At 36.2% G+C, this 27,224-nt stretch overlaps 3 protein-coding genes across 9 annotated transcripts in view; 1 reads left to right on the top strand and 2 right to left on the bottom strand.

Moving 5' to 3' along the window:
• The window catches only part of ctnnd2b (catenin (cadherin-associated protein), delta 2b), a 67,670-nt gene extending 51,111 nt beyond the window's left edge, over window positions 1-16,559 (bottom strand). For 3 of the 6 annotated variants that reach the window (XM_043221593.1, XM_043221582.1, XM_043221561.1), the window contains exons 1-2: window positions 16,268-16,558; window positions 5,062-5,195 (exon numbers count right to left, since the gene is read on the bottom strand). In XM_043221593.1, the coding sequence (XP_043077528.1) occupies window positions 5,062-5,190 (129 nt within the window). In that variant the 5' untranslated portion in view covers window positions 5,191-5,195; window positions 16,268-16,558. Of the gene's footprint in view, window positions 1-606; window positions 759-5,061; window positions 5,196-16,267 lie in introns of those variants that run through there. The other 3 variants (XM_043221572.1, XM_043221611.1, XM_043221602.1) reach the window with 3 other exon arrangements.
• Window positions 16,560-19,313: 2,754 nt separating this feature from the next.
• Window positions 19,314-22,264, bottom strand: LOC122357171 (probable G-protein coupled receptor 141). The gene is made up of 4 exons (XM_043256445.1): window positions 22,024-22,264; window positions 21,849-21,892; window positions 21,525-21,563; window positions 19,314-21,315 (listed from the first exon to the last, which is right to left on the bottom strand). The coding sequence occupies exon 4, from the start codon at window positions 21,300-21,302 to the stop codon at window positions 20,409-20,411; it is 894 nt and encodes a 297-aa protein (XP_043112380.1). The 5' UTR covers window positions 21,303-21,315; window positions 21,525-21,563; window positions 21,849-21,892; window positions 22,024-22,264; the 3' UTR covers window positions 19,314-20,408.
• A 242-nt stretch (window positions 22,265-22,506) lies between these two features.
• On the top strand, window positions 22,507-25,498 carry si:dkey-94e7.2 (uncharacterized protein LOC100141353 homolog). Of its 2 annotated transcripts, none has more exons than XM_043218310.1 (7): window positions 22,507-22,850; window positions 23,202-23,317; window positions 23,485-23,640; window positions 23,783-23,887; window positions 24,068-24,277; window positions 24,381-24,573; window positions 24,691-25,498. In XM_043218310.1, exons 1-7 carry the CDS (start codon window positions 22,828-22,830, stop codon window positions 24,791-24,793), a joined length of 906 nt encoding a protein of 301 aa, XP_043074245.1. In that variant the 5' UTR covers window positions 22,507-22,827; the 3' UTR covers window positions 24,794-25,498. The 2 variants fall into 2 exon arrangements, with proteins under 2 accessions (XP_043074245.1, XP_043074254.1); XM_043218319.1 differs by having other exon boundaries at window positions 22,826-22,850; window positions 23,474-23,640.
• The last annotated feature ends 1,726 nt before the right edge of the window (window positions 25,499-27,224 follow it).

Genomic DNA, 27,224 nt, shown 5'->3' on the forward strand with positions numbered 1-27,224 from the left:
AGAGATAAAATCCCAGAGCTCCTCTTTAAAGTAATCACTGTGAAAATCCAGTCAGAAACACTGCACTACGTGCCTGCTCCCGGGGCTACAACAGTGAATGCTATGTCCCCACTTCTTTTGTGACAAGGCTGAAATGAGTTCACTCAGCCACAAGGTCAAAGACTCTCTCCCCTGAGCGGTTAACGCCAAGAGGGCTCCAGAACGCATCACCTGCTATTTTGGGCACAAACCCAGATGAAGGCTACAAAAATACCCATTCAGAGTGTTGAAGAGAGCTCTATGGACCATGACGACTAAAGAGGCGCTAACTGCAGCATTCAAACACTTTTCAACAATCATTATACACGTCTAGGGTCTCAATTAATGAATTTACGTTTGCAACAAACAAGTAAGCTACTGAGCTCCATGCCTGAAAGCGACTGCAATTATGATACTAATAAGCATCATCTCTGACCTTTCTTCTTTCACATCAACAAGTTCAAGATGGAGCCGCAAACAGAGAACAACAACTGATTAGACTCTAACCGTCAACAACAACAAAACTATTCCAGCTTCCAGTACCTCAATAAAACACCTGTTGCCTTCGAAAAATAAAAGAGCTCTTACCGGCACATGTACCATACTCCAGAGGCTCTGAGAAAGAGTCGTGTCTGTGCATCACCATCCCACTAGACTGCGTTCATCTCCGCTTATCAGGAGAGTAAAGTCATTAGAGAAAGTACAAGAGTGGTAGTGACTGCCTTCCAGCGGGAAAGCAAAAAGTGGAGTGCAGTCAGGCACAAAGGTCGTCATGGCAACAGTGAATTTAGAGCCCCTTTGGCATTATTTATGCAACATTGCATCACAAAGGGTCCCTCCCACCAGCCAGCCAGCCAAATACCACCGCCCTCTAGTCACTCTTCCGCCTCCTCCTAAACTCTTCCCCTCTTTCTGACGCCATCTGTGCTCCACTCTGAAGAGAAGAAGGAGGGGGGGTCTCCTTGAAAGGATCGCAGAGCGGCAGGGAGAAAGAGGTGTTTTTTTGCCAGTCCAGGCAGCAAAAAAAGCACCGTTCCACTGTGCGATGCTAAGCTTTGTGCTTCCTCTAGGGATCCTAACAGACTGTTCTGCCTCAGTAGCCTGCAATGGACAGGCTCCCTGAGCGAGGAGTAGCCTCCACTTGTCACAAAAGTTGGTTAAATATAGCAGTCCGAATAGACTAAAAGCATTCGGCTAAGACAGTGAACAAGTCACCTGGACCAAAAATGACGCTTTTTTACCATTCAGAGTAATGGTTTTTCTGCCCCTACACTAAAATTATTTTAAGATCAATCAGAGAGTATTAGAAATTGTCTTACAAGTAGGGCTGTCATATTGATTAATTACAATTAATCCCATCCAAAAAAAAAGCATACTGTATATATTTCTAAGTATATACTGTATAAATACACAAACATGCATGTACACATTTTTACTTACAAGAAAATATTATTTTACTCTTTCTACTTCAATGTGTTACTAATTCAATCAGTTACTTGCCGTTAATTAATTGTGGAGTTTCCTGAGGTTTTTCTTAGTTTGAGTTTCTGAGAATTTCTTTTAGTCTATATAATGTGATAAAAACAGCCAGGAGTGCGACAAGAGTGTCAAACAGGAATTTCTCCCCATTATCTTACATAATAACTTCAGAAAAGGCCATTAAACCTATTTGTTTAGAAAATAAATAGCCAGGGGACTGAGAAATTGATTTGACTGCTTCAAGTGCTGGATGTAGTCTTCTGGCCTAAATGCCTAATTGCGCCCTGTGGACAAAGACTGACATTTAAGTTTCTTCATTGGTCCATTTGATTGCAAAATGTCACTTGGGGTTCGCCTCACGAGTTCCTTTAAGGATTTAACCTAATTTATAGAATTTCACGGAGTTAAATGAGTCCAGAGCCACTCCACAGCCTGACCACACCGACTGAGAACCATAGAAAAACAGTGTCAAACAAACAGGAATGACTCTGTAAAATGTAAAGGGAAGCGTACACATATTCCTGGTTGAAAATCACAGCAGAAATGAGGCCATCCAAAAGGCCTCAGGATAAACTTCAAATAAACTTGAACAGCCCTTTTGTTGATAATTTGGTCAAAACAGCCTCAACTTTTACGGATACTGTAAGTAATTAAAATAACTGGTTCATTTGATTGAATATGTGACATTCATTATTTTGTGATTAAAAACATCTAAATGACTTCACTTCTGGCTAAAGCAAATCACTCCTATCGGACAAAGATATAATGAGCTGATTAACAAGCTTTCCCTAAAATAAAAAAAAATGACTTAAAATTGAGTGTAAATTAAAAGGAAAGAAATGCTTGACCTTAGCTGTACTACTCGTTACAAACACTGGCACTTTCCCCGAAGAATCCTTGCCATGCTCATAATAAAACTTTATATGCCAGTGGCTTTTTGTGAATAATTAATGTGTCATTTAAAAAAAAAAACATTCTTTAATTAGCACCAAATTAAAGGGACAAAAAAGCTGAGCTTTAACAACAGATCTTCAGGAATTCTGTAAAGAACACCTAAACTTTATACATTAATAAGACCACTACAATCACTATGTCAACATAATCTAAGAAAGTGAATACTGTGACAACTGGGTATGTCCAGGTTGTTAAACATGCAATCATTGCATGTGATTCTGTTTAGCACAAGTGATACAGGAGAATTTTAATGGGAGAGAGTCGTACACAGGAGAGACTGTGTTCTGCTTGCACGTGCAACCTTGAAAACTGCACACAAAGCACACATACAAGAGACCAGGACATTTTGCCAGACATTTTGGTACACTGTATTTATACATGGCAGAGGGGAGATGGTTTTTTCAGTGCTGCAGAGCATCCTTTGTCATCAAAATCTACTGGTTTTATATCTGAAGTTCAGTTTATTCTGTAAAATTTGACCTCTGACTACTAAATGCCTCCAAAATGGAAGATTGCCATCTAGTGGAGGAGAAAAAAAATCTATGGTGATTTATCATAATATGTGTGAGTTGACAAGCAGTTGTAAAATGATAAACATTTATTTTCAGTGTATTTTGAAAAGGACAGCATGCCTGCTGTGTTTGATTGCAATGAATCAGAGATGCTTAAATATGACTGTAATAAAAGAAAAAGGCTAGGAGGGGAGATTAAGACAAAAAAAATTCCTCAAAAAAAAAAAAAAAAAAAACACACACAGGGTCTGAACACAGTTCAACTGAAACACAGTTGCACTTATAGGCCACATTAAATCATCACAATATGACTCATAACTTATTAATAAATAAATAAATAACTTATTTTCCCTTTGTCTAAAGGTTGGCAAAATACAATCTTAGCATGTGTAAAATATACAGCAATTCTTTTTCAGAAATTGGACCAAAAATAATGAAGAATCATCTTGCACTGCACATTTTTGTCCACTAAAATGCACTCTATAGTGAGAATACTCTGCCTGCTAACACGACCTGGCTATCATTTCAATAATATTTGGAGAAAGCTAGTTATTAGCATTTCCACTGACCTCATTGTCTTCATATGCATTTGTAGCATTTACCAGCAGGGGTTAAAATAGCATCCCTTGATAGCAAGTAGCATATCTTAGTTCATGACTGTGACATACACTACAATCCAAAACTTTGGCATCAGTAAGATTATGTTCTCTGAAAACAAACAAATACTTTAATTCAGCAAGCATTAAGCTGTTCAACATTAACAATAATAAATGAGTACTAAATTAACATATTAGAATGACCTGGAGTAATGACCACCAAATATTCGAAATTAAAATATGAAATATATTAAACTTGAAAAAAGTCAAATAAAAAAATCTTAATATTATAATTTTTTTAACTGTATTAAACCAAAAAAGCAGCCCTACTGAGACAGGAGACTTATGAATGGTATTGTAACTAAAGCTCTTCGATATGTTGCACCCAATCATCCTGTTTCAACAGGAAGTACACCAACTCAGGAAAGAAAATCACACCATTTTATATGTTTTTTTTTTTCATCTCCTCTCTGAAAGAAACACTGTACGTGACATGGACTCTGTCCACCAGTACCCTCCAGTGAAAAGCTTCAAAAAAAAGATGGCAGACAGTTTTTCTCGCTCTGATAGGAGAGCTATTAGACTGGCCCACAGCAGCCTATGGCTGTGGCCTACTTTAACATTCACCGTGTAGATTTCCAACCCTAAGAGCATGTCGCTTTTTTTCTGTCCCATGTTTAAAAGCAGGAGTGTGTGAGCTAAACGCTAGCAGGAAGCAAAGGGCTTGTCACGATCCATTTTTATCTACTCATGGTCTTGACAAAAAAATGGCCTCCAGCCAAGACGTACATACAAATATGCAACGTAAAAGATAAATACTGTACATTATCGCCCACTAAATTCTGACATATGCAATAATCCTATAATTCATTTCGCAAATTACTTTTTATGACAGCAGGTCATAAGCAATTACAATCACCTGTCATTATTCCTAACAGATCAAGCCAAGGTTGCGCCAACGTCTGGGAAGCTGTCCACCTGCTGACGAGCAGGTGACCAATCTTATTATAGATAGGCTGCGGCGCAGTGACTAGCATAGCGTGGAGACCTGATTGCAACATGGAGTGTCAAATATTTCACATTTCTTACACCACACAGCCCCAAAACCTGCATCCATTCCTCCCACTTGTCCACCAAAACCATGTGATACTGAGGCGTAACGGCGCATTTGCAGTGTGTTGACCATCAAAAACCATTTGTATCTGTGAATTTAGACACCAGGCGCTAAATGAAAGCGGCAGCACGAGATGATGGAAATGACTCACACAGAAACCCACCAAACCTTGCGGCTCCTTAACCCAGATGGCATATGCAGTTCATCTGAGGACTGGTATGGTATCTGTATAATTACTGTTTACAGTATATAAAGATTTAGAGAGAGTTTCTAATTAAACTGTTGGAAAATGAATGTTTGCATAAGTGTTTAGGGGAATCGTAACCTTCTATTAGAGACAGCCTGTAGGAATGAAGAACTTTACAGTAGTTTGACATGAAGTACCCACCTGTTCTTTAACAGAGGCCAAGATGGCGGAGGTGGTCTCCGTCTCGGATCCATCTCCGTTTGAAGCGTTCAGTACCGGGCTCAACATACTGGAGTTCTCCGTGTCAGAGAGCTGGTCTGGTACTGGCATTACTTCTGTGAAACAAAACAATAGAACCGACAGTTATTCAAGATTAACTGTGCACGGTTTTTGTCATGCTTCAGTGTACTGGAGCAATTTTTTTAAACAAATCCTTTATAATGACAGACTGTCGGATAAAATGACATTAAAACTCACGGTTTGGCACTTTTCAGATGTCATAATACTAATCAAAGTGCTTCATCAACATTTTCAATTGTTTATCGTGATGTAATAATAGCAAGACATAATATTTAATTAACCGCCTCTTGTTTCTTTCAGTCTCTCTCTCATCTTTGACCTACTTTTTTCTCCTCATCTCTCGAGGTTTGTGATTCCAAACATGATTCTCAGCTTGTCGCCGTCATGCTTTGATTTGTGTACATCAGCTTCAGAAAAGACTTTGAAGACCCCATGAAACTAAATTTTAGGTTTGAGGCTTTTAGTTCATGCGCAGGACTCACTATAAATAAAGGTTTACAAATTTCACTTTTAGAAAATATACATACACTACCATTCAAAAGTAAAAAATTTTTATGTTTTTGAAAAAAGACTCAAAAAAGCATACCTATATTTGATAAAAAATAAGTTAAAAAAATGAAATTAAATAAAACGTTTTGAGTTAATTTATTCCTGTTTAATTTACGTCAGTCTTCAGTGTCACATGATCCCTAAATCAGTCTTCAGAAATCATTCATATATATACACTAAATAACACCCACTAAATTCTGACATATGCAATAATCCTATAAATATATATCCAATCAGAAGTGCTCTACACTGAGTACTGCCCCAAAAGCACCTGCAACCAACTAGCAAGCAGTGATGTAACTAAAGCCTAACAAGCCCCTCAATATGTTTGCATAAAACTTTTAGTTTGAAATACATCAAGTGATTTTGTGGGTTTTCAAAACCTTGGATTTCGAGTAATGAAGCCCCACTATAATGCTCTGGTCCCCTCCGGTCACTGTCTTCACCCTCAGCTTCCTCCTTGGCAATTGCTTCAAAATTGGTCACTCTTCAAAATCAACCACCCAAATGTAAAGCTTCCCCAGAGAACAGTGCGCACACAGCAGGGGCAGACAGAAAATGGCTGCTCACATGTGAATGTGTACTTATGAAGACCAGCACACAGCCTTTTTACACAACCACATCAGGCACAACTGTGAACACATCTGCTCTGTAGGAAGAAAAAAACCTGAACAGTATGATCCGTGAAAACAAACAGCAGTCGCAGGTGAAATGAGAAAAGTATTGATAAATACTAAATTTATTCATCAGATTTGGTAACCTGATGCTGATGCTTTTTCATAGGTCAAACCGATGACTTATTACCAGTCAGATCAAGCAAAACAGACCAGAGCATCAACAAATGCCAGTCCCAGCTGCTGGAGCGTGTGGGTTCAGATGGATTACATTTTTTTGACAATAATCTTAGTCATCCATCTGCCTCTGATTAATGGTATCCTGATATCATAAATAAATCATGATTATAAAAAATAAAACAAAAAACAAAAAAAAAATATCACTCCACGGATGGCTGGAAGACATGTGTTGCATGGCATTGTTGTGTTTTAATAAAATGAAACACAAACAAACAATGCTTTTATACTTTTATAACTTTTATGCTTTTATAACATTTGGTCTGTAACGTTTTTTAAATTACTTTGCAAATTATTAACCATTACTTATAGTGGGCTGAATTTTGAATATCAACACAAATGAATTTGTACTGTATGCTATAATTTTTTACATTTGGTCTTTACCTTCGCTGAAAGCTGGTTTATGATTGATACTGTCTACAAGTAGCCAATGTAGGCTATTGTTGCAACTAAAAACCTAGTAATAGGCTTCTTATTTGTTGTTGGGAATGTAAAAATGTAATAAAAAAAGGGTCATGAGACACTGAATATTAGTTTAATGGCTTTATAAAACTAAGCTTTGATATTAAATGAATAACCTACGCTAAACTGCATTTAATAATACTAAAATAGAAAGCAACTATTTAAAATTGTGAAAATGTTTCATGAGATTACTGTTTTAACTGTAAATCTTGCAGACCTCAAACTTTTTAAAAGTAGTGTTTGTAAAATACTCTGCAGTCCCAGCAAACCTTTTCATGTTTTGCTATGGGAAATTATCTGCATACAATAATCACTAAACCAAACCTGAATGTTCAATATTCCAAGTAAACACCACTTCACCATTGACTTGCCCTGCCAACATTTTCAAAGGAAAAAGTAAATATCTCCTTTTATATCATTATACAGAATAATCATGTAATATTCATGCAATTTCTATCATAATCAGCTTGCATGCAAGGCATATATCATTAAAATCAACCACACTGTTGACTTACTTTGAAGTGGAGTCTTAGAATATCAAAAATGTACATTTCATTCAGCATACTTAGAGAACTTCTCATGACAAAACATATAAAGGCTTTCTGGAACTGGATTGCGCACTAAGAATTGGCAGTGCCATGTAAGCACAATACATCAACTAGAGGAGTTAATTCAAAACAAATATGTAGGTTTCTGACTCATATTACATATAAAAGGCAAATGGCAAAAATCTTAACATACTGAATAGACCATAGAGAAGCTAACTGGCATAAGAAGCAGTGTGTTTAGTGGAAAAAGGAAGAAAAGAAAAGGCATTAGTTAGAAATAAGCAAAAAAAAGCCTAATTGTATGGCGTCACATGATCGCTACAATCATTCCAAGGCCACAGTTACCTTAGAAACAGACCTGCGCTGCTCAGTGAATATTTACTGTAATTTTACTAAAACGCCTCGCACAATGGCCCCTGACTTTACCTGTCAGATTGGCTCAAGACGATATACAGGAGAGTCCCGTAACACAACCTCAATTTCATTGTCAAACACTAAACAAATTGAACAGTGGAAGAGCCAGAGCCATTGTTGCCAACAAGCGGTTATATCCCATTTCATTTCCTCAGTGGCGTTTTTTCATTTAAAGTGACAAAAGCTACATTTTTGGAATGATGCAGCCTTACTTGATTGTGCTTCCCCGCTGACTTTTGTCTGAAATCACCGAGATGAATATAGACATTTTAAGCTTTTCCATTCTGGCGTAGCTGCAGATATCAAATAGCTGAAAAGGAGGAATTGACATAAATTGATCAAATTTGTGAAATGTTCGTAATTAATGTCACTGAAAGCTCTGCAACAAAGCAGAAGCTCTCTATCTGGGCTCAGCCACACATGTCTGAATGCCTAATTTGTCTATGACATCATGCTTGAGCCCGCTAACAGGCTCCCGTTTCCATAGAGATATCAATCCATTATGACAGTCTCTCACCAAGAAGGCAACCGTGAGGCTTACAGTTGATCATATCGGTGATGCGGCACACGGAAACTAATTCTACTCAAGATGCTTTGCGCTGATGATTCAAGGTGGTTTTGTGCAGCAAACCACTAGGCTGATATTTCTAATTGGATCTGCATGAACATACGCTTCTGATAAAAATCATACAAAACAAACCTCCAGCATTGATTATACAGATTTTAATTTCATTGTATGTGTTTGCTGAATGTGTAGGTTCATATACAATGATGTAAGAGTCTCGCGATTGCACCCAATGAAATTACTCCTTAATTACTCCTGTATAATAGGCTACAACTCATAGCAAAAATTTCTACAAAGACAAACCCCAGAAATCAGGACTAGAGACGCTCATTCAACATCTGATCCGATTTTAAGCAATCAAATTTGTTTTACGCTTTACACTATGCAATCTCACAACCTGTTTTCTATATTAAACATCTCATTCGAGACAGCTGCCTTGCTTTTGCATTTTCATCCCTATTATATCCCATTAAGACAATGGCCATATGCTTTTGACAACGGTTTACTCCCCTCGGACGTTCCCCAGGTTTTTTTGCACGATTCAGAAGACTTCCCAAGATCTGATCACCCAGTGAAACACCAGATGTTCCAGAAAAACAGATCTACCTACACCCAGAGGACATGAAGGTGTTCAGATGATGCTGCCATTGGAAGAAATCACATCTGCAATCCCAGATTAGTCATGTGATCCCTCGTGATTCTAAAGTATCGAAATGCACAAACAAAAGGCACATATTTTGTTTACAGTCACACCCACATTCACACACTTTCACACACCCAACAGCATTTCCAGTGTAAAATCAGACTTGATTAGCTATTGGAATTAATGAGACAGAGAAATGAGGGCGATACATTAAAAACTAGCATTTGGAATATAAATATTTATCGTGCGAAATCATTAAAACTAATTTCTAATTATTACAAAGTATATTAGTTATATAACTTACATGTCGGGGGATAGGAAGATGAAGGAAAACAAATATTTTTACAGCTTCATTAATCACGCAGACATTAATCAGTCCTTGGTATTCTGACTGAGGACAGATTTGTTTATTTATTGTCTCGACACACGACTGACAACGTTGGGAATGAAACAGCAATAAAATTCAGAGCACACTGCAAGATTAAAATGTTCAATAAGGTCTTAAAGGAAACTAATCTCTTTTTCTGTAAGGCTGGCACACTGGGAGATGACGTTATGCGCTCCTGCACAAAGCACCAAAATGGGACTGGAGATAATGTGTCTTTTATATCGCAATCGGTATATTAATTTAACCGTGTATTTGCTGTACCTGTAAACATTTTTAGTGGACTAGAATTGAGTGATGCATGTAGTATATAGGTAATTTCGCAATACATAAGAGTGAGTGACAAGTAAAAAAAGTACTAAATTTGGTTATGCCCTCACTCACATGACATTCAAGAGCTAATTAACTATCAGCAAAAGTCTTGGTGGAGATTGTATAGTTTTTCAAGACATGTCTCCTTGCCCAAAATGTCAATGATACATTGAGAAGCAGCGCAAATGTGAGGCAATTAAAATGCTCCTCGGATCATGTTCTCAAAGGACAGCTGAGCGTGACATCGATGATAAAGAGTAATTATGTGAGGCTTGCTGTGATCAAACAGGCCCTACTGCTTATTAGGGCTTTTTCTTCTCTATAGTCTCTGGTGGTAACGTTTGATTGCATTTTATTTTTTCAATGGCCACCTCTCGCCCTCTTTATTTTCGTTAAATAGAAGTACACAACAGCATATAAAAGGTAAAGCCTATTCGCATTAAGAACTATAATTGAAACAGTTATCCCTTTTGCGTCCGTTTCAGTCTCTGGTTGGAAAAGCACAGGTTCAGTTCTTTTTTAACTTGCTCATAAAAAAATGTTTGTTTACACATCACTGCATGATTAACTTTTCAAATCTGTCGTCAACCTTCGACTGTCATGAAAGAAACTGCTGATGATTTGTGGTGTGTCGGGGAAATGACAGAAAACATATATTTACAATTCTGCAGTACGCCTGGAAAATGCATCATGGGATATCAGTATAAGGCTTGGGTTTTTCAAGCGTGGCGTGAGGACATTGCTGCCATGCCTGTGTAGCTCTGGGTGGAAACGGCTGGCTCAGTAAGAGCCCTGACCTAGTATGGGATTAATGACTTTGCTGCTGGAGAGAGTTGACATTGCTGAAAGCTGTGTTTACTAGTGTTATCTATGTACAAAAACAGCAGTGGAAATTTAATACACCCACTGAGTTCTCCAAGACAAAAGCAGTGTGTTACTCCTTAAGGATGAAGAAAGTGAATCAAACGGATATCTATATCCTTGCCAACATTAATGTGTCATGTCAGCCCATTTGGTGTTTGTTTATGTAAAGCTAATTGCAACACTCACTTGTTTGTTTCGTAATAAGTTCCCCGACATGCTGGGACCCTCTATAATTGGCCACTGAGCGGTGCCAAAGAGGACCCCTACGGGTCAAACAATGGCAAGAGCACTGCGACCTCTCAATAATACAAAATAGTTCAATTGTCTTTTTTGAGAGATGCGAAAAATAAACCTGAACAAAATGTTTTAATTCTTTCCAAAACTAATATAACCTCTCGTAATAGGTATATGAGAACTGCAACATCAGTTTGGGCTCATAAGTATTATTCTAGGTATAAGAAAGTACAGGGGTGAGGGTTAGTTCAGCCAAAAATTTTAATTAGCCTGTGTTTTACTGTTTTGCTGTTTGACGTAAGACCTCTGAGATAGAACAAAACATACGTAGTCTAGTTTTCCTTTGCTAAAGTAAGGAATCTTTGATTTCTCCTGCATTTCCAAGGGGCATGTGTGACGCATACATCCTACGACATCTGCCTGCACATCTTCTGCTTAATATAATAAGCAAAAGTGAGAGCAAATTTTTTATTACATTTGAAATATGGGTTTCTCTTGCAAAAATTAATGGATTTTTTTTACACCCCGGCGCCTTGTGAGACACATTTTATTATGATTGTGTGCTCTTTATTTCACGTCTTCTGAACTGTCGACAACAAACACCTGCTTAGTCCCAACTGAAAGGCTTTGAGGGACCAGGAATTTTTTAAATAACTCAGACTGGATTTGTCTAAAGAAAGAAAACCACATACAACCCTAGAATGCTTAAAGGGTGAGAAGTCTAATTTTCATTTTGGGTGAACTAACCCTTTAGTTTCCATGAGATAAATGAATATTATTTGGGGGGGTAAGAAGAAATTGTACTTTTGCACTTCGGGTTCCATCCTGAAGTTAACGGGATATTTTTTGTGTGTGTGTGTGTGTGTGGCCTAAATTAAATTCTATGGTCAACCTAAGATATTTTCATATTTTACACATAGAACAGAAATATAAAAATATCTTAAGTAACAATGACAGACAACAAACTACTCTCTCTCTCTCTCTCTCTCTCTAGTCGAAAATATATATAAGAGTGTAGTAAACTTGTTGTACTGTAAGTATTGAGGTATAACTACACTTTGCCTAATGGCTGCTTATCCATTTATGCATTTATTTGATATGGAATAGTGATTTACATTAAATAATTTTATTATATAAGAGTAAAAAGCAACATTGTGCTGCAAATGACATGAAACTAGAACAGTTATGTAGAAAATCAGTTGCCTGTGACAACGATCCAGACAAATGTCCATTTGCACAGCAACAATAACAAAAGCAATTGCGGATTGAATGCCACAATTGATCAATCAGAATTAAGCATTCCATCTAATAATAATAAGATACAGCAGCATAGTGGCAAAGAGAGTATGACACTGTTCGCACAAGCAAGTTCATGGCCCAGCTTGTGATAATAGCACCATATTCAGCGGTCATTCGACGTCAAGATAAACCCCTGAAAATACACTAAAATGATCATTCAGATAAACCGATATTGCATTAATCACTGTTCTCATCCAGCGCATTCAAGATGTTTGAAACTATTCCATTTAAAAAGTTGGGAACTTTAAACCATTTTCTGCACACACACACACACACAAAATACAATGGAATGTGCAAAAACAACACTAACCTTCCTTTTGAATTTATTTTGGTTGGCAAATCTAAAAATAGATAGCAAGGGCCCTGCTGTCTCTCATATTTCATATTTCATGTGTCAGTGGATTCCTTAATCACAAGTGCAAATGCTCAGTGAGCACAGCTTGTCTCTCCTCACTCCAGGTCTGTATAATCCAGGCAGTCAGGTAGGAATGTATTTCTGCCCTCCTATCAAGTCTTTTCTGGAGCACTGACAGCGTGTGCATAAGCAAGGCAGCTCCCCGGTGCATTGGCCGTGCACATAAGAAGATGTTTCCATGGTACACTGGCTAAATGAAGTTGAGGAAAGATCGCTCACTCAAGCACTTGATCTGTGTACAAGGCAATGCTGGGAAAAGACGCTGCCCAATAACAATAACACAACTTAACGCACATAGGAAATTAGCAGAAGGCTATTCGATTTCAAGATCATATCTGAAAGGTTCTGCAAAATAAACAAAGACAACTACAAAGTGAATAAATTAATTTGTTGATATTGCAATCGTACCTGTAAATGATCTTAAAGCTTTCACTAGATAAAAAATGATTTACTAGAACATATGAAACAGCTGGTCTAACCACAAGACAGACAATGCAACAATATTACTTTATCATTAACTCAATACTAAAGTCCTCTAAGGTCCTTTTCTCATGACAATCAATAACTGTGAAGCAAGATGGCATGGTGTGATATAAGATGTGAATGTAGTAGAAGAATCAAGAATTTCAGAAAGCCACGTAATGGCTAAATATTTTAAATTTACAACTTTAAACAAAACAGTTTGATAACCAGCATGCAATACAGTACTTAAACTGTTGAATTTAACATTAAACATTAAACATTAAACATTTTAAAACTGATTATAAAGTGTTACTGTAATATGTAATTTCCAGTGTTATGATGGCAAATGTGCTAGTCTGCATTGATTTCACAGTAAAATTTGGACTATAGTATTTTGTTGACTGCCATATTTTACAGTGCCTCCCTTAAGCCGATAATAAATATTGATCTTCAAATATGAGAGGACAAGTTAATAATAATCATGTTCACGTCATACGTAATCCTTTCTCTTTCACATCCTTTGAGGTTAACTACTATCGTGTTGGCACATCAAGCTACAAATAAAATGTACACATCAAGCCATGAAAGATTTATCAAATTCTAGGTCACTACTTGGCAGATTTCCTTAAGGACAATCATAAAAATATAAAAGACTGTGCTTTCATATCCTCCTGTATGACAGGTATAACTACATATCAGCTGTGAGTGTCAGCTCAGATGACAACAATGGCAAGCGTCTGTGTCATCACCAGCTTTATCTCTGGGGCCATTATCAGAATAGCTAGGAGACTGAGACAGTCCATACCAAGTGGCCGGAGTCAAGTCTGATATTTATCAATAGGTCTATTAGTTTCTCCAGAGCAGAATGCTGAACACTGCATGAGCATGAGCATACCTTATTACAAAGCAGTTATTACCTTAAAAAATTACTTTAAAAAATGTATTAAAAAATGCATATCTAAATATAAGTCACTTTTTTTTATTAAACAAAAAAAAATTCATATTTAGAATTAAAATATTTAAAAAATATAAAAAAGCATGTAAAAGACTACCACTATAGGCTAGCAATAACCAAACAGAAGAAAGCTAAAAACCTAACGCTAATGGCTTTCGGATAATGACAAGAAAAAAACTAATTGTTAGTAAAATGCCTATTATAAGTACTAATGCGTTCCATGTGCCCCACCATTTTAATAATTAATAATAATACCAGCACTCTGCTTGTGCACATTTTAATGTCTTCGCGCCAAGTTTTAAGCTATCCATTATTCTGAATTTGAAATCCCACTAAGAACGTCAGATCATAACCGTTATATATTTGCATTGAATATATTTGTACATGCAATATTTAACATTTAGAATGGGTCTTTTGAATGCAATTTGCACTTATTTTGATTGTATATTGCAAATAATATTAATAGGAGAACCGCTCATTCTGTTATTCTGTGAGATACCTCTATGAGGTTTTTTAGTGTACATGACCTGTTACAAAATGCATACACAGCTCCTCCATTCTAAATTCTATGCAGCCATACATGGTAGCTAGCAGGTTAATACCAGTATGCATACAATATTTCACAGTCATGCACTGTTGCTCTCTGAGAGCATGCTCTTAGTGTGGGTGCATCAGCACATTAAAATGTTGAATACCAGGGCCAGGTCTGCTGAAACCTTTCTGCACAAAAAAGAAGAAAAAAATTCCATATGTAATGTATAATTTATGATCAACCTGAGAATGTCTAATCCCCTGAACGATCAATATTCTCTCTCTCTCTCTCTCTCTCTCTCTCTCTCTCTCTGTTGCATGATATCTCTTTTCATTTTTTTATTCTGTAAAAAAGTACTTTTCTGCATTAATGTATCAGTAAATCAGCCTTTGCAGCAACACCTCATCTCTTCTTGTTGCTAAAAAAACAGAATAACTGCTAACTTATCCACACTGTAAACTGTAAATTCTTGTAAACTATTTTTCAAATTTAGCTCTTTTTTATATGTAAAATATATCACCAGCCGTTTACTGTATGGGGAAAGGGGGTTTCCCTGAATTGTGCACATTTTTCAATCTTATTTAAATATAAAATAACACCTGTAAAATAACACACCAGAATGTCATCCTGTAAAGTTTGCACCCCTTACACTATCATATTTTTTACAGTAAAATTATAGCGACCGCAGTGGCTAGGTTTTTAAACCACACGTTTATCGATAAATGCAACAAAATAAAAATCATAAATATCATAATTTACATCAGCTGCTTATGCATTAATGAGCGCCCACATAAGGGTAACATATACATGAATGTGCCAGGTGTGGGAAAGGACAACACATTATTCAAATAGCCTAGAAATGAATAAACACATACATGGTGAGGGCCTAATAGTTACTATACCGGCTGAATTATTGTTTATTCTTTTTAAAGACGGCCTCATCTAAGCAAGTGCAGAGAGAGGCGGTCAGTCTAGCCACATACAGCCCTCCCATTTCCTCATCAACACACCTAAACTAACAGGCTTTATTCATCTCCCATACTCAACATCTGTTTAAACAATGTCTCGCACAGGATTTAGCCACGTGATAATGTCAAATGTGCTAATTTTCAGCCGTAATGCTAGAAAAAAAACGAGGTTACACGAACCAGTAAATCAAGAATTCAAAATGAATGGACATTGGTGAAAACGGCGCTTTACGAGCAAAGCCGTTGACAGGAACATGCTGTCAAACTAGACAAAGAAGCAGCGGTCATGTCCGTGGACTAGTGTAATCTTATAAATACATCATTGAAATTTAGGTCAATAGGGAAGTAATAGGTTTTCTGCGCTCGCGCTCCCCCTCCCATCCGTCTTGGATGGAGAATGATGCTCTAATGGATTCCATTTTCAGTTCCCAGCCTGCGCTCACAGCCCTCTGAATACGAGCATTAAACGCGATAAAAATCCCTCAACGCAAAACCAGCGGCGTCCACATGCTAACAAACACCTAACATGCGCTGTTAATACGCGTGCCGGGGGTTTCGCAACTGTTTTGAGCGTTTTCTTGGCAGATATCGTGGTTGTAGGTGGGGAATGTGACAGCTGGAAATGCAACTGGAATGACATTGCGCTTACCGAATAATGTCCAGAGGAAGAACGCTCTTCTCGCTTCCCCTCCCCGATTAATGCCGACTGTTCACAGCGAGCGACACACGGAAATCATTCCCGACGACTGGCATTGAAAGCAGAAGAGATGCTCGCGTGTCGAGGAAAGGATAGCATCCGCTAGGTATCCAAGGAAAACCGCGAGGATAGAAGGAAACCGGAAAACTGCGGTGGGTAGCCACGGACACAGCAGCAGCAGCAGCAGCAGCAGCAGCGCCTGCTTTCTCCCTCTCTCTCCTCCTCTTCCCTGCTGGACCATCCCCATCCGAGCACCTTGCTGCAGTGATGACGACGCGTCCCGCAGCGACATCTCGCGCTCACTTTTAAAATCGCACCCCTGCTTCTGTTGGAGAGACGGTGTCAGACTCATGGCAAGCGACGTAATTGTAAAATTTGGTCCACACGTTGCAGTTTAATTTTTACTTTGCGAGGTTTTAGGAAGATCCGAAAGTCTATTAGGGGTGTGCCACATTCCTTTTTGGTCAAACAGAATAGCCAGACATAAAAAACCCTATATATATATATATATATATATATATATATATATATATATATATATATATATATATATATATATATATATATATATATATATATATATATATACTACTCTGTGATAACACCCCAAAATGAGAATTTTGTCATGGATCACTTACCCCCATGTCATTCCAAACCTGTAAAAGCTTAAATCGTCTTCGAACACAATTTAATATATTTTGGATCGAACCGGGAGTCTCACTGACCGCTGAACAATTACCACTGTCAAGGTGCAGAAAGGTGCAGAAAGGTTTGAAAGACGTCGCCTGAAAGCTCCATCTGCCATCAGTGGTCCAACCCTAACGTTATGAAGCTACGGTAAAAGTTTTTGTATGAAATTTTTTTTTCCAGGCAGAGTAACCCTTTAATGTGTTTGGTCTTGGCAGAATAGTACAGAGACTTGCTACTGCCAATCCATCTATAACATGCTACAACATGCTACTGTGAGCATGCAAGAAATATTGCTGCTGCACATACAACATATATAAGAAACCCCCACATGATCACCCCATAGCAGATCTATGCAGGTGGAGCTGGGGGAAGGGGAGGGTTACTAAAGTGCACTGCTACTGCTTCAGCAAATTCTAGTAATTGAATGTTGAGCAGCGAGTTCATTGGCTACTGATACATAAAAAATCAATCAGCTGTGAGGTGATAATGATGTTATTATATTATATTTCAGTTAGATATATCGGACTGCGCCATCTAGGATTTTGTGCCAGAACTTTGTCTATGTGACTGTAACAGAAATGTATTTTATTATACCAACAATTTGCTGTTGAAACCTTATTCTGTACCAATTTTTTAAGAGGATAAATCAACAAATTTAGGGATTTAGTCAATTTCCAAGACAGTAATCTATATTTTTGTAGTTCAACATGTGAAGGCAGCAATTTTTTTGCATTGTGTACACACATATTGTTTCAAAGTGCAGTTACAGCATTCAAATTAAACAAATATTTACACACACACACACACATTTGGCTAGCAGCTAATCAGTCAGCCAATCAGATTACAGCTTGCCAGATCCAGAAAGTGCTTTTCAGCCAGTCATTTAACAGAATATAGTTGGTCGGTGGACATGCTGTCTGAGGCTAACGTACACAAATTTTTTAAGAGATATTTTTAAGAAACAAAATTTGTGGATTAGAATATTTGTGAAAAACATGAATCGTGATGGGATGATGGTTTCTCTTTTCAGGCATGGTGAGTTAACGAAGGAAATGGACAATCAGATAAAGGACATTTTCAGTTTGATCAGTTTAGATTGCTGCTGCCTTTGTCTGTAAAGGTATTCAGTGCAGACTAAAATGTCAGCATGATGTCATGTGAGAGGCACCATTGTATGAAAACACTGTTAATCCCATTTCTGCCAGCCATCAGCCAAAGCAACACAGAGAGACAGTGTGTCTGGAGGGCGGACTTCCGCTATGGAGCGCGGACACAAGCGTTCATTCACTCCAGTGGCATTGAGTAAAAGATTAGAGGATGAAAAGGCGCAGACTTATTTCCCTATTAACTCCCATTCCTTTATAATTCACCATCTGAAGATAAAGCGTTTTTGGGGTCAGACACACAATCAGAATCAGAATCCAAACTATAGCAGTGACTTTATAGTAAATAAAAAAGGTCCACCAGACTAGAACTGGCACCACTTCCATGATAAGTAATTATAGTTAAATACTTTTTGCAATAATTTGACGAAGATACAGTAAATCTAAACTTCAAAAGTATTTAGCTACACATCCAGCAACTAACAAAAACAGCTACACTGACAACACAATACATTTTTTTAGATAAGTACAGATCTCAAATGGCCTATACAACAAACATATTTAATAAATAAAAAGCTAGAATTGAGCTAAAACATTGTGACAAACAGCAGCATTTACTGAATATGTCATATAGAAGGAGTTTCCCATTGCTAGTCACAAGAATACATTTTGCAACACATTTTAAGTAATTTCAGTGCATAATAAAATGTGATATAATTAGTCCTCCAAGCAATATTGTACACATGCATACAGCATCTTCCACTATATCATATTTTGACAGGAGAGATGAATGGGGGGGTTGTTTTTTTTAAGTGAAATTAAAAAAGATAAACTGTTTAATATCTGCAATGAAGCACATTAGCTTAGAAAAAACTACATTGCCAGGTGCATTGCAGCCCAAACCTTTCATAATCACTGTTTATTAAACAGCTTCATACATCAATTTCATTGTATGCTGGACAATATAGAATATCAGGTTTTTCTAAAAATAGCACCAATTTTATATATATATATATATATATATATATATATATATATATATATATATATATATATATATATATATATATATATATAAAAGACCACCTGTCAAGCAGAATAGATCTGTTCTCAAGTCTACATTTATTACAGCCAGTGATATCACAAGACAGGTATTTCAGTTGTAAGTTATACTTAAGGGAGCACTAACATTTTCTGCATATTATAAAAAAAAAATCTCTAAAGCAATGGGCATGTTGCAGTTTCTTTTACATTAATTAACGTCATGTTGCACAGGCTTTTATGATCAAACAAGAAAAAAATATTTTCGTTGACCACTTGGGTGTAAACCTAAACAAAAAACCCTATCACTGGGGTTACTGGTTTAGCAGTTTATGGCGGGTGCTGATTGGTCCCACATGATGTTTTTATGGTATTACAGTAGAGTATATAATTAGTCGCAGTTTACTGGAAGTGGCTTCTGGGTTCACCAAGTGTTCAACGTACCAGTGCAGAGATATAATTTTAGTCGCACGACAAGTGTTTATCCTATCAGAAGTGCATAACCTAACAGGCTATTGTTAGCAAGAAGCAGTTCTGAAATAAAGTAATTATGTCACAAGTTTTTTAAAAGCCAGTTTAGAATGTATAATAACACTCATGCAAGCGTTTCGACGCCTCTAGAGGGTGCTCAAATGCAAAAAGGAATTCTCCATTTGCAGAAATTAGTATAAACAGAAGAAACAGATGCGAGTATAAACAGAAGAAACCCTATCCACAGTTTTTTTCTTCTTAGCTTTTTTTTGCAACACCTTAAAAGGTCTTTCAGTTAGCAGTGATATGTCTGTGGTAAACGTGACTGATGTACTGTTATGAGGAACTCACACCCACACCTTATCAGACGTTAAATTGGCTGCATCAGTGGTGGTTTGACAGTTTATTTCCAGACCAAAATAATAATTAAAAAATAGTTCATAAGCACACAGATAAAGTCATTGCAGAAATAAACATATGCATTTTGAAATAATGTTCCTAGCAAATTGAAACATATTTGTACTATCTGTGCATGTTATGTCTACACTTAATAAATTTGGAAACATTTTCTTTGATCATACATACATATACAGTATACATATAAATCCATCCCATGTAGATACTGTCAATCATTTAATGCAAATTTCATTATAGACAATAAAATATTGGCTTATTTGCAAACATCCTGTCATACAGAACAATTGTTTTGAGTTTAAAAAAATGGAAAAACATTTGAAAACCAAAATGGAAAATTTTCACTATATCAAAAACAATATAAAACATAGACGCTATAAACAGTGAAACCATGCCCTTGAATTTATAAGTTTGCATACATCTCTACCAGCAAAAACAATCATATCAAAGCAGCTGAAACCAGTGACAGCAAGAAATATTTCATTTATATGATGAATTCCTTTAGTCTTGCCATATTCACTCACATAATATAATCTGAATCCTTGATAGGGCACAAAACAAAAAAACATCACCAATAGGAAGACAACGTTTTTCAGTTGTGCCCAGAATTCCTGACGCTGACATGTGGCCTTTCCAAATGTCTTACTCACATAGAGTAGAAAATAAACCTGGAAAAATGCTAGCACACTCCAAACCAGCATTACTAGAGTACAAATAACATAGTTTAATGTCTTCACACTAGGCTGCATGAGAGCCTGACCGAAATGAAAGCACTGAGTCGAATCATTCTGCGTCATTCCGTAGTTAGAAATGGTTGCTGGGAACATAGAGCCAAATATGATGCACCAGACAGTTGCGCTTGCAATTGTGGCGTGAAGGATGCGATGAAACTCTAGCTTGTGTCGCTGATCCGAGTGCTCCACATAACGCACAATTAGAAGTAAGGCATAGAAGATGAATGCAAGGTACATGTGGGCATGGATCATAAGACTGACAATTTTGCAGAAATACATGCCCAGAATCCAGTTTTTATCAGCAGCATAATAGTAAATGCGAAAAGGCAGCGTGAGAAGAAAAAAGGAGTGCACTGCTATAAGGTTGATCACAGACACTTTGGTGAAGGAGAGGCGTCTTTGAGACTGTAGCATACAGGACATCAGTACAACATTCAGAGTCCCAGCAAGAAAGATAAATATGTATAAGACCAGAAGAGCAATTCTGAAGCCCTCCGGCAGGCCAGTTTGATTTGCAGTGTTGTTCATGATCATGTCTGACAAAGTGCTTTAGAGAAACACAGAAAGATAGATAGATAGATAGATAGATAGATAGATAGATAGATAGATAGATAGATAGATAGATAGATAGATAGATAGATAGATATAAAGAGAGATATAAAGAGAGATATAAAGAGAGAGTTAAAGTTATACAGTATGTACGTTAATTGATATTACAAAAATGACTTTTAGATTTACTATGAAACATAAACTCACATTTTCCCCAAACTTTTTTCCTCGTAATATTTTTTGGCCCTGAAAAATTCAAGATAAACACAATAAGTAAATAAATATGCAACCAATTTTAAAAAATCAATAAATAAGCAAACAAATAAAAAAAGATGCTTCAACATAAAAATTTTAAAGGTTCATGGGGAAAAAAGAGCTTAAAGATTTTTTTACGCTGAACTTGATGTTTCTTTGATGTAATATTAGCAGAAGTATAAGTTTCAAAGCACTTCCCTAATGTTTTTAAACACCTTTTAAAATTAAAGGGAGACGCAAAAGAGAAAAATTAGGAATGCATGCATACATACTTACCAAAACTACGTAAACGACTGCTTTAGTCAGAAAAACCTGCAAATCTATTTGAAAAGTTGTTTTTTACACAAGATGATAATATTGGGTTTATTCTGAAAAATAATACTGAAACAACTATTTTAAGCTATTTTCTCCTTGCAGAGTTTGGCATGAGAAAATTATTGCAGATACTTACCAACTTCCTCGTACTATCAATCATACAGTGAATGTCAATATTCCTTAAGCAACAGCAAGCAGACAATTTGATGTAACAGAGACAGTTTCATCCATTTGCTGTGGGTGCCAAGAGAGCTGAAGATGAATGTGATGTCAGCTTGTCAGTTCATGTGTAAATCTTCTGTCAGTGTCAAACGGCCAGCCTCCAGAGACTTCAGAAAACACCTCCTGACTGTTATTTGTCACAGCAGAGATTAAAGATTTACAAATCTCATGCACAAGGAAGTAAGTGAGTTTTACAACATGTCAGTGTTTTCTTTCTCAATCTGGACTTCCTGTTTCTATCTCTCACTGTCTTTCCGTATTATTGTCTTTTGTTTGCTGATCATGAAAGGTCATCCATCTATATATCTATCTAGTATAACAATATTTGTGGTCACCTTTATATTTCATTATTTTTTTAAGAGGAGGAAATTCAAAATGTTTTGTGTGTGTACTCCGTTGTACTGCTCATTTACATGGCTGACTTGTCACCTATCAATTGTTTTAAATAGTTACACATATTTTAGGTTAATTATATATGTGGGATATTTAGGTCAAAAACCTGCAGTGAATTTACAAAATCCACAAGGAATGAATTCACGCTGAGTTAACAGTAGACCAGTGCCTTAAACCGATTAGCTGTGGATTAGTCTGTTCGATTTCTAATCCACACCAATGCACTAAGGCTGACTCTAAACAATGCACTTTTCAGTGTAGTATCTGCAAACAACTCCAGAGGGAAGTCATGTGTTGTCTTTAGAGCATCTTTGCTTTGAGCAAGATGTCCAACATATACACTCTGAGGTAGGTTTATTATTTCTGTCTTTCGATGTAAAAGTACAACTGATTGCTGCTAAAGTAATTCATGTTTAATACGGTTTTAGTTTAGTTTAGACATATTTTATATCATGAGTACTGTATATATACACTAACAGATTAAAGTTTAAATGTTTTTTTTCCGTTGATCTATTTAATCATTCTCCACTGTGGACTTTATAATAGAATATTCCAGTTGTTATGTTTCAGTGTGTACCTTGTAAAGGACCTGGTCCATTTGTTGTATCTCTTGAAGAAATGCTTGTTAAAGGAAGTTTGCCTTAAAATGTGAATTCTTGCACTGTTCCTTTAATTTACATTTATGATGCATTTGCACAGAGAGATGTTTGGTGGCCAGTGGTCATCTAGCACACGACTCGATGGCAAAACAGTTATTATAACTGGAGCAAATACTGGCATTGGAAAAGAAACCACCAGAGACCTGGCAAAACGCGGTATCACATTTATCTTATTCTCCTGTGCTGTTACCAGCCTTTGTAATGTAAATCAGTTTCTAGAAACTAACTAAAACAAAAAAAATATAATGCACTGTACTGTATATTACACAAATTTATTTAGGATACCAATTATAAAAGTCATGGTTTTTGGAGTTGTTCCACAGGGGCCAGGATAATAATGGCTTGCAGAGACCTTGAGAAAGCAGAAGGAGCACAGAAAGAGATCGTGGAGGACTCAGGGAACCAAAACATAGTGATCAGGAAACTAAATTTATCTGACACCAGGTCAATCAGAGAATTTGCTGAGGTAATCAACAACGGTAAGGGATTAATCTACATTTTTTACACCAAAATCTGTGTATTTGATCTAACAAAACTGTATTCTGTGTAGTAATTGACTTCAAAAAGCAATGTGTCGCCCATGGTAGTCCAAAATAATCATTAAAAACCTCTTGTTTTCAGAGGAAAGAGCTCTTCACATACTCATTAACAACGCTGGGATAATGATGTGTCCCTACTCTAAAACAGCAGATGGTTTTGAGATGCAGTTTGGTGTCAACCACTTAGGTAAAGTGTTTTTTTCTTGTTTATTCAAACACAGCGTGTCAAAGACATCTTCTTTATGTGCAAAAATGCACATTTTACTGATAATTTTTCCTTTGCATACCTTTACCTTTGACTTGCTGCTGTTTAATGGGGCAGACTTACAGTATATGAAGTGTGTTGTTGACCTGTTATGTCAATCAGGTCACTTCCTGTTAACCTTCCTGCTGATTGATCTGCTGAAGAGATCTGCCCCCTCAAGAATCATCATCCTTTCCTCCATGGCTCATAGTTGGGGCACAATAGCTCTTGATGATATCAATAGCGAGAGGAATTACCACAGCAGGAGGGCATATGGTCAGAGTAAATTGGCCAATATCCTTTTTACTCGTTCCTTGGCCAAAAAACTCACAGGTAAGTGATCTTTTAAAATTCTGGAAGATTAAATAAATGGGAAAATTAATGGGTACTTGTGCCAGGGGTGTACTTTTTGATCTATCGTGAATTGTATCTTCAGACAAAGGTGTTACAGCATACGCAGTCCATCCAGGAATTGTGCGAACAGAACTTAAAAGACATATGAATCTCGGACTTCTAATCATGTGGAAGGTTGTCAGACCTTTCACAAAGACCCCAGTGCAGGGAGCACAAACTACAATCTACTGCGCAGTGGAACCAGAGTTAGACAAAGAGAGTGGAGGTTACTACAGGTATTGAATTATGTCATACTGCATGAAATACAGTTGCAGAGGCAACAAATATGAACTGACCGGATACAAATATTGATTTGTTTTATTTGTTTTTGTTGTCTTTCCCATTTTCTAAAGCAACTGCAGACCTTCACAATGCACCAGAGCTGCAAGGGATGATGAAATGGCTGAGAAACTTTGGGATCTCAGCTGCAAAATGTTGGGGATAGTCTGGGACTGAACACTAAATAGTCTGTTTTCCATAAACAATTAATTATATCCATTGTTATTTACTATTATTATTGTTATTTACAATTACTTCCAACATGAACACCCAAGTAAATTCCAAGGCACAAACTCTTATCAACAAACATTTCTTTCTTAGTATAGGTTGTTTTTATTTCAAGTCAAACAACATTTCCAGTCATTCTTTTTTCCATTCACAGACCACCATTTGCATTATCAAATCCATTTTCATTATCAAATGGTCTAGACTCTGATATAATTACATTATACGTCAAGCATGTAACAATTATACACTGGAATTAAAGTTGATTTTAGCTTTTAACCTTCCACGGGTAATCTTTCCTTAAACCCCACATAGTTTTTTTGAGAACTAATTTGTCCAGATTCAAGAGCTTCTTAGATCAAGCCCTGTCTATACACATTCATTTTTTGATTCTGTCAATGTTTGTTCAATCTCTTTTCAATGTTTTGTTTATGATTTGTCAGATTTAGTTTGTAAAATATAATCTGTGTTAAATTTTAATTATGTAAATCAGATGAGGAGAATGTGTACATGTACATATATTACAAAATATATTGAGCTGATGCAAATAAGTATATAACACCTTAATTTATACAATTAATCAAGTGATCCTTTGTAAAGGTGATGCAATTTTTATTTGATATGAGCACAATAAAAAATAATCACATTTAATGTGATATGATGACAGCTGCCTTTCAATATTTATTGTTGTACATCATATTTTAACATTGCGCTCTTCCCCTAGGGTTATTGTGCTATGATAATAATACTGCATTAAAAACTGCATTTTTAATGTAAAAGATGGGTTTACCCATGGATCTAATGTTTGTCAGTGCTTCACGTCACCTAAGAAAAACATGAATCTATAGGACCAACAATGGCACAAATTATCAGATAAATAATAGAGCATTGTTCACTTTTCTCCTATTCTAAACAAAATACATTGGTTGAAATAACAGTATAAATCACTTCTCTATATGTATTTGAGAACTTCCATACAAAGACATTTTGTAATGTTAACACTTAAAATACTGGTCAGTTTTTACACAAAATAATAATTATGCAGTAAGTAATAGGTAGTATCACATTAACACAGAATTTAATACTATTAACTAATATGGAAGCAATATTAAATAGTAAGTAAATTTAGGACAAAAGTAGTTCCCATTAGGTATTCAAATAAAAATATCCGCATTGAATACTACTTGCCATCTATGATCAATTAATAAAGAATAAGCAGTGGATTTTGTACAACCAATGGCTTGTACCCCAAATGGATTACACCGGAAACCTCTTTATGAATATTATATCCCAGCAAATTGGCTAAAGGTTAAGACTGTGACTACTATACTCTTACCAAAGAGTAGTTTATGTCAAACTTAAATACTGAATAAAAATAATAGAATATTAATTCATTTACATTTTTTTCAATAATTACAAATAATAATTATAAATAATTGTTGACAAGCCCATGATTGGATTAGTTTACTATTGTGAGGGTTTTTTCCTCAGTTTAATATGTGACTGAACATAAACAATGGTAGTCTCTTGTCAAAAACCATTAGCATTCTTAATGAAAATATTGACTGCATTTTTTTTAAGTATAAAAAAACTTTTCCTGTATTACATTACCTGTTAGAATTAGTGAGGGGTTGACATCAATTTTACAAATAATTTAATATGTTTTTAAAAATGTTACTGCTGTGATTAGTAATTCATTGGTTATACTTTCCTAACTAACAATTGTTAGCAAGTAGTTCTTAATGAGGATAATTTTATTGAGTAATTATTGAATATCTAATAAGAAACTACCTTAGTCCTAAATTTGCAATTACTTACTGGCTAGTTAATATTGCTTGCATATTATTTAGTAGTAGTATGTAGTACTATGTAGTTCTACCTATTACTATAGTTATTAACAACAGACCACTCAAATATTGAGGCAACTCATCTTGAGAGATCATTCAGCAGACCACTCTGTTTTACGATGCTGTTTTAAACTTGCACATGCACTGTTGTTGGGGGGGATAATCAAGAATATTTTATGGCTGAGGGTATTTTTTAACAAATAAGAGTGAGGACCACATTAGGAAACAAATGCAACAATTAAGTTAAAAAATATTATTTCTTTTTGCTCTATGAGAAATACCACTTAGGAAGTTCAATTAATTCAAGTAAATCAGATGATTTGTGCAATATAGCCCCTGTGAAATGAAAGTACATGAAATAACCCAAAACTGTTTAAAACAGGCAAATGTTAGATACCAGCAGGCACCAAAGTGAGGTAATTAAAGTCTTTTGACTGCAGTTAAAGAATGTATGCCTTTACATTTTGCTGTTCAAACAGTTTAATCAAATAAGCTACTGCAGATGAAATCAATCAAAAATTAATTTCTTAAATAGA

Source organism: Puntigrus tetrazona, chromosome 2 (assembly GCF_018831695.1).
Source record: "Puntigrus tetrazona isolate hp1 chromosome 2, ASM1883169v1, whole genome shotgun sequence".
Taxonomy (NCBI): Eukaryota; Metazoa; Chordata; class Actinopteri; order Cypriniformes; family Cyprinidae; genus Puntigrus; species Puntigrus tetrazona.